General features: G+C 43.5%; 1 protein-coding gene across 1 annotated transcript; it reads right to left on the minus strand.

The window, feature by feature from the left end:
- WFDC5 (WAP four-disulfide core domain 5) lies at positions 1,014–4,176 on the minus strand. Its single transcript, XM_005688586.3, has 4 exons — positions 4,008–4,176; positions 1,999–2,139; positions 1,765–1,905; positions 1,014–1,391 (listed from the first exon to the last, which is right to left on the minus strand). Exons 1-3 carry the CDS (start codon positions 4,090–4,092, stop codon positions 1,766–1,768), a joined length of 366 nt encoding a protein of 121 aa, XP_005688643.1. The 5' UTR covers positions 4,093–4,176; the 3' UTR covers positions 1,014–1,391; position 1,765.

The raw sequence follows: 12,703 nt of genomic DNA on the forward strand, positions 1-12,703 counted from the left end.
GATCTAGTTCCCCAACCAGGGATTGAACCTGGTCTCCCTGGCAACTTGAAAAATATGAAATTAATCACCTCATAGTTTCTGTGGATCAGAAACCTGGGCATGGCATGGCTGGATTCTCTACTCAGGGTCTTACTAGGTTGAAGTTAAGGTGTCAGCCAGGGTCATGGTTCTCATCTGGGGTTTGGGGTTCTCTTCCAGCTCACAGAGTGTTGGCAGAATTCATTTCCCTGTGGTTGTAGGATGGACCTTTTCTTGCTTGCTGTCTGCTGGGGAGCACTCTCAGGAATGTCCCTTGGGATGGCTGTGTGTGTGTGCGTGCGTGTGTGTGTGCGCGCGCGCGTGCGCGCTAAGTCGCTTTGGTAGTGTCTTGACTCTTTGCTACGCTATGGACTGTAGCTCACCAGGCTCCCCTTTCCATGGGATTCTCCAGGCAAGAATGCTGGAGTGGGTTGCCATTTTCCTTCTCCAGCGCGTCTTCCTGACCCAGGGATCGAACCCTAATCTCTTACACCTCCTGCATTGGCAGGCTGGTTCTTTAGCACTAGTGCCACTTGGGATGGTCGTCATTCCCTTGACACCCCCACTCATTAAGCTCTGACTATGGACCAGGCCCACAAGAAATAGAGGCCAGTGAGTTATTATCCAATGGTAGAGTCAGACCCACCCATAAATAATGACATCTCAACTGTTCAGACAACATTTCCCCAAATGTGGAGCAATTTGAAATTATCTTGGGTGTGTCTGGATGCAACATTGTACAACAGTGACTCTTGCACTGAGAAAATTCTTTTCAATCCTTCTGATCACACCAGCAAGAATATCCCAGATTAGAGATCTGTGTCTTTAATGTCTCTTTAACCCTCATTAATCTTCCTTTATTACAACAGAGACAGAGAGCAGGCTTCAGGCTCACAGTTCGGCCAGGTGGCAGTATCTAGCCAGAATCTAATATTATTATTTCATATCATTTAATCAGACATGATTTACTTACATGGAACTTAATTGCTTTCATTGCATCTGTTTTTACACTTACATTCTGTTTGTGAAAGTGTCCCTGCTTATCCCATTTAAAGTAGTGATATCCAGTTTTTCTTCTCAAGTAAATTTATTTTTATACAAAATGAGTCCCTTGGAAGAAAAACATTAGGTCAATAGGAGTACAGGCAATACACAAAATATTATGATGCTATTTTGCAGATATGGCGAACACTGTGAACAGATTGATGTTTGGAAAATTCTTCTAGAACAGTGTTTATTAGAAGGTTGGAATTTCCACTGGCAGAGGGGCTTCTCTCTGGATTGCTGGGTCCCAGACCCCACCTATCTTCATATCTTCCTGCAGAGAACCCCATCCCGAGGTTCAGAGTTATGGATCCTAAGCCAGAATTAGCCTGAGGAGAGAGAAGGAAAAGGTTAACCCCCTTTCCATAATAAAGCTCTGGGTTCTGGGCCTGATTCCCCCATCGAGGCCCCATCAGCCCAGCCATGAAGGCAGGATCCCCCGCCCTCCTTCACAAGGGCAAACTGAAGCTCCGAGCATTTAGGGCTGTGGTCCAGGTGATGCGAGTTCAGCAAGAGAACAGGGACCCCCAGTTCCTCTGTCATCCTCGGAGGACCCCTCCCACCCCATCCACTTTTCCAGTGCTGGCCACAGGAGGCCCAGACTTCTGGGAAGGTTCCTGTTCAGCTGGTTGAACTTGAGGAATGTCTTAGGGCTGGGGCTCAGAGAGGGAAGGAGCGTGCCCGAGGCACACACAGCCCTACCTCAGACAGGGTTTCTGCAGTCCCGGCCGCAGGCGCCCAGGCAGCACCGCTTGCGGCCCTGGCAGTCCGAGTCCTTGGAGCACAGGTGCTGCACGGGGCTAACACAGCGCAGACGGTCCTCAGGGCATCTGCCCATCTTAACTGCAACACAGGGACCGGGTGAGCCCTGCCTGTGCCCCGGCCCTGGCGTCTGGGGTCTGGCTGGCGATCAGCAAGGTGGAGAGGGACACTTACCTGAGACCTTCCGGACACACTGGAGGAAGCACCCTTGGCGACAGCACTTCATCCCTGAGGGACACTGGCTGTCTTGCAGACACTGATCAGGCACCCGGAGGAGGCAGGGCCCGTCATCCGGTGGGCAGCCCCCAGACTTCTCTGTAAGAGAATTCCCCAAATTTTGCCACTGGAGGCAGTTCAGAATTCAGTATAAGCGCTGTCCTGGGGATAGCATGATCTAAATTCTCCATTCCATACTTCTTTGCCCATCGTTTGCAATATTTTTTTTTTTTTTGGAATGGACTTGCTTTTTTTTTTTAAATTTTTTTTATTGACATCTAAAGTGAAATGTAACATTATGTTAGTTTCAGGTGTGCAATGTGATGATTTATTTTTTATGTCCTGCAAAATGATCACCACAGTGTCTCATTAACGTCCGTCACCATCATAGTTAAATTGTTTTTCTTGTGATGAGAACTTTTAAGATCAATTCTTTTAGCTACATCCAAATGTGAATTAGAGCATTATTAACTGTAGGCACCATGCTGTACATTATATTTTCGTGACTTACTTTATATCTAGAAGTGTGTACATTTTGACCCTCTTCACCCATTTCACTCCCACCCATACACCCTAGCTTTGGCAACAACCACCCAGTGTTTTCTGTGTCTGTGAGCTTGATTTTTTTGTTTCTGAGATAATCCCGTACAGTAGTTATCTCTCTCTGATTTATTTCGCTCAGCACAACGGCCTCAGGTCCATCCAGGCTCCTGTAAATGGCTGGCAAGGCTTTTGCTGCTGTTGTTTTTTAGTTTGTTTTGTACTCTAAGCCTCAGTTTGCTGTCTGTGAAATGGGAAGCTAAACTCCAACCTCCCAGGGTTGGTTTGAGACATATAAGGCAGGGGAAAAAAAAAAAAACAATTTTAAGTTCAAAATCTCCACCGGGGCACCTGGACCGCGCCTGGCCCAGCCCCAGCCCATCTCTCTGGTCTCTTCCTCTGCCCTGTCTCCACCTGGCGGCTCCTGATCAACTCCAAGCTGCTTCTCTTTGCAGGCCCTTTTTTCGTGCCCCGTGTATTACTCTCAAGTTTTCATCTGCCTTTCATCCCTAACCTTCTCTCCAAATCCAGGCTCCTCACTCACAGACATATACACAGAGACCCAGTCATATACACACACCGGTGTGGTCAGAGTGTTACAGGCCCAGAAGGGATGGAGGTGGAGGCATCGCCTGGGTGGAGAGGCACCTGTCTTGCTATCTCTGCAGCCCCAGCCTCTCCCATCTGTTGACAGGTCAGACTCAGCCTTTTAAAGGAGGAGGAGGAGAAGAGAGGTAGGGTAGGTGGAGCTTCCTTCCGACAGATCCCCGATCCCAGAAACCACGCCTCCTACTCAACTCAGGAGTCCCTTTCACAGACTGGGCTGGGAGACAGAGAAGCCTGGAGAAGGACACAAACAAGATGGCAGGGGGCCAGACCAGACCTCGTTTCCACAGAGGATGACAGAAAAGACCATCTCCCTGCCATGCAGACCCACAGGTCCAGATGCCCCCATGGAGACACTGAGGAGCAGGGACCGACCGTCCACTCCAACCCTCCCCAGAGGCACAGGAAGACACGTGTTCTCACATGGACACTCATGCAGGCTCAGACACACGTTTGTGGTCGACCCTAGGGATACATGGGCAGACGCAGATCACACCGACAAGCAGGCAAAAGGTACACATATAACTAGAGGTAGACACATGCGTGTGAACACAATCCTACACTCAGACGTGTAGACAAGCAAGCACCGGGAAACTGGCAAGAAAACATTTACAGCTGCACGCGCAAGCAGGCTGACAGGCATGAAGATGTACAGACAAGAGGCAAGCTGCTGGAGGTACTAAGACGTGGTCACACGCACACACACACACACACACACACACACTTACACTTCATTGCCTGTCTTCCCCAAAACCCTTATTCTCGCCTTAAAGGTAGAAACCACCTCTGTCCCTGGAGCAGAGGAACCTACCCATACTCACCTCCCTTCCTCCTGCCCAAGGCAGCAGGTAACTGGCTCCCCAAACCCAGGAGGGCCACCAGGAGGAGGAGGCTCTGGCCTCTCATATTTCTTTTGCTGACACCTGATAAGGTAAAACCCAGAGGCCCCCAGATTAACACCTACTAACCTTGGGAGGCTAGAGCAACTGAGTTAAGGGAGGAAGGAGAGAGGATAAACAGAGTGGTATGTGTCTGTTTCATCCTGGCCCCACCCCCTGCCCAAGAGCCACCATGCAAAGCTGCTTGTGCAAGAATTGATGACGGGTGAGGACCCATCCTGCGTGTAAGGGGTTGGGATCCAGTCCTGCTTGTATCGCCTACTTGGGTTGTGATTTGGAAAAACCTTGTCCGTGTTTGGACTTCAGTTTTTCTCATTTGTATAAAGGGTGAGAGTTGTTGAGTTAGATGGTCCCTTTCCTGGGTCTCTAACATGTTGAAGCCCCAGCCATGGCTTAGGTGGAGGATAGAAGTCGGCTTTGAACGTCCAGGAAGGGTTTGCAGAGCTCTGAGACCTGTGAAGTGGAGCATTCGAGTTAGGGTAAGCACTCTGCTGGAGATGGCTGGCCCAGGCTGGCGCCTGGTGGATGAGAGAGAGACCACCCTGCCTTTGGTAAAATCACCTCCAGTGGCATCTGGTAGAACTGCCGTCTGGTTGGAGCTGGCTGAGCTATCAGGGGTGGACGGAGCGAGGCTTTAGATTTGGCTGTGGTGGCTGGTCACAGAGGATGAAGGTGGCCTCTGGGTCCCCTTCCCTGGCCCTAAGGGATCCTTAGCAAAAGGTCATCTTAGCCAAGGCCCCCCCGCCTAGATTTCACATCATCTGGCTCCTGTGTTTGGTGGAAGAGAGACAAGTGGAGCTCAAAGTCCTAAGGGGCCCCAAGCGGAAATGTACTGAACCTGAGTAACTCACCAGGACTGAAGGAGACCAAGGCCATCCTCCCCACCCTCCCATCTGAAAGATAAGGGAACAGTCAGCTGTAGATGGGAGGGGGCTGGCTCAAGGACGCAGTTAATTCTTAACTAGGCTGGGACATCTTCTTCGTGAGAACATCGCCTCTCCATGATCCCCATCCTGTTCTCGGAAGTGAGGCGATACCTCCTCTGACCCTGAGAAAGGAAGAGAATGTTCCAGTCCAGGACAACCCTCACAGTCAGGAAGTGTTCCCGGGGGTTTAACCTCATGCTATCTTCTAAGCTCTCAGGAAAAGAAGGGCCCTGTAGTTCATGATCTGATGTGACTTTGGAAATTCTGGCATTCCCATGGCAGCTTTATTTAGAAGGCAAATTTTATGAGGCTGATTTTTTTTCCTGATTCCAAACTACACAGACTACTTGGCTGTTGCTCACAACCAAGTTCAGTAAAAATCTAAACCCCAAACTGAAGCTCAGAAAAGGAGAGTTATTTTCCTGAGGTCACACAGCAAGTTTGGGGAAAAGCTGAGACTGACTTCCAGGCCATTGTTCTTGAAGTCACTCAGAGTATCTCCTCCCAGGAACTTGAACTTCCTTGGCACCTCCTTGAAACCCGACTACTAGACCAGTGCATGGACAGCAGAGCCATGAGGTCACTGGGGTCTGTCTAGGAAAGTCCCCCTTCCACCGTAGGCTCCTGCCACCTCTTAAGTCTTCCCTACCCCCAAATTATTATTGTCTAGAGAAATGCTGGGCTGGATGAAGCACAAGCTGGAATCAAGATTGCCGGGAGAAATATCAACAACCTCAGATATGCAGATGACACCACCCTTATGGCAGAAAGTGAAGAACTAAAGAGCTCCTCGATGAAAGTGAAAGTAGAGAGTGAAAAAGTTGGCTTAAAGCTCAACATTCAGAAAACGAAGATCATGGCATCTGGTCCCATCACTTCATGGCAAATAGATGGGGAAACAGTGGAAACAGTGTCAGACTTTATTTTTGGGGGCTCCAAAATCACTGCAGATGGTGACTGCAGCCATGAAATTAAAAGACGCTTATTCCTCGGAAGGAAAGTTATGACCAACCTAGAGAACATATTAAAAAGCAGCGACATTACTTTGTCAACAAAGGTCCATCTAGTCAAAGCTATGGTTTTTCCAGTGGTCATGTATGGATGTGAGAGTTGGACTGTGAAGAAAGCTGAGCACCAAAGAATTGATGCTTTTGAACCGTGGTGTTGGAGAAGACTCTTGAGAGTCCCTTGGACTGCAAGGAGATCCAATCTAAAGGGAATCTGTCCTGAATGTTCATTAGAAGGACTGATGTTGAAGCTGAAACTCCAATACTTTGGCCTGATGCAAAGAACTGACTCATTTGAAAAAACCCTGATGCTGGAAAAGATTGAGGGCAGGAAGAGAAGGGGATGACAGAGGATGAGACGGTTGGATGGCCATCACCAACTCAATGGACATGAGTTCGGGTAAACTCCGGGAGTTGGTGATGGACAGGGAGACCTGGCGTGCTGCAGTCATGGGATCACAAATAGTCAGACATGAGCAACTGAACTGAACTGAACTGAGAGGAGACTGTTCATGCCACTAAATTATTCTAGCATATCAGAGACTCATGGTGTTTTGCCTTATCATTTATTTCTCAAAAGAGACCACAGGGAGGAGGTTACTGTGCCATCCAGGCAGATGGAGTGCCTGCCAGTGAAGCTGAATCTCAGACTCCAACAGGAGAGATGCTTAAAGAGCAGGGACCTCCCAGTAAACTGATGCAGCAACACTTTCTGATATTCCTGGGACATAATGAGGTGAGATGGCAGGGCTAGCAGAGGTGAGGGCCAGTGGTCTGGGTTGGAGCCTGCAGTGAAAGTGGGTGTGCCCAGTAGGGAGCTACCTGCAGGTGTGGGGGAAATGTGCAAGACCCAGTGTGGAGACTTCATTTTCCTCCACAGTCTGTACTGGCTTCTGGGCATTAGATAAAATAGCAACGTCTTCCAGTTTAGACCACATGACCACATATAGGAGAGGAACCTTGTCATCCCACCCTCCCAAGCTCTTGGTTGTGTCTCAAACCCTTGTAATTGTCCAAGCCAACTTCTTTGTTCTTCGTGGCTTGCGGGTGTGCCAAGACCCTCTCCAAAGTGAGTATTTTCTTGCTTGCCCAATATGTAGCACTGGCTCAACTCATTACTGGATTTCTTTCAATGGCTTTGTATTGTAGCTGTCAACTTTGTGTGACCAGGGGTGGAGGTGAGTTGAGGAGCCTCCTGTGTCTCAGTCATGGACCAGAACTTCCTGTTTTCAGTTCTTTTACATATACATCTGGGAGTGGAATTGCTGAGTCATCTGGTAATTCTATGCTGACCTTTTGGAGGAACTGTCAGGCTGTTTTCCACAGAGTTCGTACCATTTTACCTTCTCCCCAGCAATGTGCAAGGGTTCCAATTTCTTCACCTCCTGGCCGATGCTTGTCATTTTCCATTAATTTTTTTAAAATGTAAATTTATTTATTTTAATTGAAGGCTGATTACTTTACAATATTGTATTGGTTCTGCCACACATCAACATGAATCCACCACGGGCACACACATGTTCCCCATCCTGAACCCCCTCCCACCTCCCTCCCCGTACCCTCCCTCTGGGTCATCCCAGTGCACCAGCCCCTGAAGTGGTATCTTGTGACTTTGATTTGCATCTGACTAATGACTGGAGAAGGAAATGGCAACCCACGTATTCTTGCCTGGAAAATCCCATGGATGGAGGAGCCTGGAAAACTGTAGTCCATGGGGTCGCTAAGAGTCGGACACGACTGAAGTGACTTAGCAGCAGCAATGACTAGTGATGTTGAGCATCTTTTCCTGGTGCTCACTGGCCAGTTGTGTATCTTCAGAGAAATGTCTAAGTTCTTTCCCCATTTTTAAATTGGGTTGTTCATCTTTTTAATGTGGAGTTGTGAGAGATCTTTGTATAGTCTGGGTCATAGGCCCTTATCAGAGACCTGGTCTGTTTCTTCTCAGCAGGATCTTCTCACTATCCTGATAGGATCCTTTGATGCACAAGTTTTTTAATTTTGTTGACCCTTATGTGTTTTAAATATCCTTTGACTTGAAGCTATTATAAATAAAGCAGTCAGTGGACTTATTCTTTGAGCCACCTCTCTCCCTCATCCTCCTGTCTGACGGAAGTTTTGGCGTTTGTATATTATCACAATAGGTCACATTTACATACTATTTATTACTCCTTCATCAGATTTAATTCCACAATGAAAATGTTCAGTACTCAGTAATAATCATGTTGCTAATTCCCGCAAATGTTTCTTGATTGAATAAATCTTGTCTCTTGGAAACTCCCCAGGAAAGTTATCAGAAACAATATTTCTTGAGTTCTTGCACATTTAGAAATACATTTAGGTCAAGGACAAATTTTGTACAAAAATCCTCAGTGCATATTTTCTTCCATAGAGTATCTAAGTTTTGCTCCACTATTCTCTGGCGTTGAGTATTGCTATCTTACAACCTGATTTTTTAAGGTTTTGTTTCTTTTTTAGTTGGAGGGGGGAGTGTTGGCCTCCTGAAAGCTTTTATTTTTATCTTGAAAGACCACAATATTTATGTGCATTCATCTTATGTTTAGTATAATGTGAGCTTTTAATATGCATACTCAAACCTTTTATTTCAGAAATATTTTCCTCGATTATTGTTTTAAATAATTCTTCTGTTTTGTTGACTCGGTTTTCTTCCTTGTAGGACTTGATTTTTGTGTCTGGTGGATCTTCATTCCCTTTTTAATATTTAAGACTCTGTGTTTTTAAGCTACTTCTTTAGTTATTTTTAGTTTATGTTATATACTTTTTAAAATGTTTTCCTTTTTCTTTCTTACTTTACTTAGTCCTTATTTATGAAATATTTTTGTCCTTTTCTTCAATTTCTCTTCTCTCCATCAGATTCTATTTCACATCTTCCTGTTACCTTGCTATCTCTTTTTTGAGTTTCTATATTTCTCTTATGATGGTTCCTCATACCTTTTGGCTTCCCTGGTGGCTCAGATGGTAAGGAATTTGCCTTTAGTGTGGGAGACCTGGGTTCAATCCCTTGGTTGGAAAGATCGCCTGGAGAAGGGAATGGCTACCTACCCCAGTATTTTTGCCTGGAGAATTCCATGGACAGAGAAGCCTGTGGGCTACAGTCCAAAGGGTAGCAGAACTGGACACGGCTGAGCAACTTTCATTTCTCCTCATACCTTTAATTTGTTTCACTAGTTTTAAAAATCTATTTTAGATTATAATTTTTTCTCAGCTTTGTGGTGATATTTTACTGGGGATTTTAAAACTCCTCTTTCAAAAGCTTTTAAGGTTTGCTTCTCATTTCTGTTTGTTTTTTTTTTTTAAGGAGTCTCTTTATACAGCTTATATGGTTTCCACATTTCTTATTTTAAAATCAGAGTCAGGGACTATCTTTTGAAAGGAGTATCTTATTTGAGTGGGAAGGGTTGGAAGTAATAGGTTTCTTAATTTAGCTCAAGGGCTCCCTCCTCTGTTGCAGTTTTCCTAATACATAGGGGGACTTCTCTTTCTTAGGTACTTGTTGAAAGAGGAGGGCTCCCACCATCAGCTCTGGCCACTATGAGATATTACTCCTGCATTGCAAGGTAACAACTGCTCTCATAAATACCCTGTATTCTTCTCTATTTATTTTATTCATATCTCCCAGCACTTGTGTCCTGCCTTGCTTATTCTCAGACCCACTCACTTCAGCTCCCACTCAAGGTGGGCACTTTGCTTTCTGAGAGGTGAGTATTTTCTAATGGGAAGTATAAGTATGGGAGGGAGCTGGGGTATGGCAGGTACTATGCCGTGTCTCCATCTACAAGCATTTCAGCTGCTCCCAGACTGCCTTCCTGCAGGGGTTGTAAATCAAATGCCTATCTTTTCCCAGACTCTTTCATATCCAGGATTTCACGCGTGATTCAGGTTCTTACAATGAGATGTGCTCATACAATAGCTGAAATTCTTTTTCTGCTTGAACTACCTACGCGATTTCTTTTGACTGCCTCTGATTCATGCCCTATTTTACTTTTACATTATGACATATTTTAAACATCCCTTTGTAGCACATTAATGATTATGTGTATGTATAATCATTTCTTTAGATGCAACTCTCAATTACACTGTTTCCTCCACTCACGTGATTACTTGAGTGCTTTATTCTAGCCTATAATGAATTTTGGTGGCTCAGTGGTAAAGAATCTGCCTGCAGTGCAGGAGATGTGAGTTTGATCCTTGGGTTGGGAAGATCCCCTGGAGAAGGAAATGGCAACCCTCCCCAGTATTCTTGCCTGAGAAATCCCATGGACAGAGGAGCCTGGGGGGAGCTACAGTCCGTGAGGTTGCAAGAGAGTTGGATACAACTCAACGACTAAACAACAACAACAAACTATGAATTTTAATTTTCTTTATTCGATATGTTCAGATCATAAGAATAGTGATTTTTGCTGTGATGAAATAAAATTCTTATTTCCAGGCAGGATGAAAAAAAAGTTAAACACAAAACTCTCTCTCTGCATCCGTTTGGGCCTCTTTCCTCCCTCCCTAATGTGTAGGGTGTGCTTGCATTACATATTAAACAAACCTCCTTGAAGACAGGAGTGTCTGCTTGACCATAAAGATAACATTTCCCCCTTTCTTCTGACATTAGCAATATAATTTCTTAAAAGGATAGCATTCTTTCCCAACTCTGTGGGGGGATCACGGACTTCCTGCTCTCTTTATACGTGCTTACCTGCACTACGTGTCCTTGGTGAACTTTGTATAAAATATCAGTATGTCATTTTGATGTATGAGCCTTTGTCTCAAAAATGTGCCTTCAACTTTCACCTGGTGGAACAGTTTCTCAGAGCTTTCTGAGAGTCTCTCTTCCAGGTTGTAATCCTCAGTCTGGTTCAACTAAAATTCCCTTTCTTCTTAACTGTTAACTGAGCTTTCATCGACAGCTGTAACAAGAAAAAACTTAGAAACTAATATGGATAAAGGGAGAGCTACTCATGCTTATCCCCTTTCCACTCCCATCATCATCATGTAACCAGTATTCACAGCAGTGGATATTCCTTCAAACCCTTTTCCTTTTTCATACATAAATGTTTTTGTATACAGGAAAGTTCAACTGAAATATTATCAAAACCCATATATTACTCTCCAACTTTTTTTTCCTGTTGGTAAGATTTCATGGACATCACTGGAAGACAGTAAACAGAGATCTAATGATATTCATTTTTTGGCAATACATTTATAAATGTAATAGTATCCCATGAGACATGATGAGTTTTTTGGTAAATCAACATTTATTTATTTCTCTTCTTCTTCCTTCTATCCTACCTTCTTAACCTGAATCCTCCTTCGGCCACTTAGGGAATGCATATTAATATTATGATGTGCAGCCTTCTTAATATGACTGTAGCGATATTTGTTTACTATAGCCAAGTTAGAAACATACTCTCGTGTGCAGTCATCTGTTTGAGGACTCTCTATTCTGTTTCATTTGCATATCTATCTATGGTTGTTGCAATACCACTTTATCATGATTATTACAGCTTTAAAATAAAGCTTGATATCTCTTACATCAAGTTTTATTAAATTATTCTTATTCAAGAGTATTGTGGCTATCTTGCCTTTTGCATTTTTTGCATGCATTTCAGAATTGCATTGCTAATTTTCTCTTGGTTTACTTCTATAAAAACTTTTCTGGGGGTTTGACTGCATTGAGACTAAAAATCAATATGAAGAGAATTGCCGTGCTTATCATATTGAGTCTTCCAATCCATGAACATGGTATACATATCTGATTTGGGAGTGTTACAAAACATCTCTCATTAAAGTTTTGTCATTTTCTCTGTAATGAGTCTGCACAAAATTTATTACTTGTATTTATAAGCTCTTCATATTTTATATGATTATAAAAATTATTAAAATTTCATTTGCTGATTTGTGTTGTTAATATATGTAGTACCATTGATTTTTGTACATTTCCTTTGTATGCGTCTATTATGATAAACTCTTATTGATTCTAACAATTTTATGTAGATTTGTTTGGAATTTTATGAACATAGTTGATTTTTATGTTCATGAATCTATGTTCTATGAGTGAGATTTGCTAGAAGCTTTCCTTTTTCATAGAAACCTTGTTGATAATTTTATTTTTAAACAGCTTTATTGACATATAATTGACATAAGTTCTTATTAAGCTCTGGTATCAAGGTTATGTTTACTTCATAAAACATAAAAAACTGGGAATTGTTTCTTATTTTTATTTATGTCATATTAGAATTAGTTGTTCCTTGATTGCCTTATAGAATATGCTTATGAAGAGGTCTAATCCTGATGCTTTAATTTGGTCAAATATTATTGACTGTTGTTTCCATCTTTGTCATGATTACAGTATTATTCCAATTTTCTACTTTTTCTTGTGTCAGTTTCAGTTTAGAAAGTTATTTTTTTCTATGATTCATTTGTACCATTAAGATTTTTTTGGCACACAAATTGAAAAAAGATTAATGACCCAGTTTCACCAATCTAAGGATATCATGAAGCAGAAATGCAGAAGTCCAGAGCAGAAATAGTCAAACAACAGTAGGCAATCTCTAGATAAGTGGAGAAAAGGGTGCCACCCTGAGGTGTTTTGAGCAGGTCTAAGAATGAATTAAAATTTTTACTTGCAAACCTTATCACAGATAAAGACCTTTGTAATATATAAGGAGTTAGAAGT

Source organism: Capra hircus, chromosome 13 (assembly GCF_001704415.2).
Source record: "Capra hircus breed San Clemente chromosome 13, ASM170441v1, whole genome shotgun sequence".
In the NCBI taxonomy this organism is placed as follows: Eukaryota; Metazoa; Chordata; class Mammalia; order Artiodactyla; family Bovidae; genus Capra; species Capra hircus.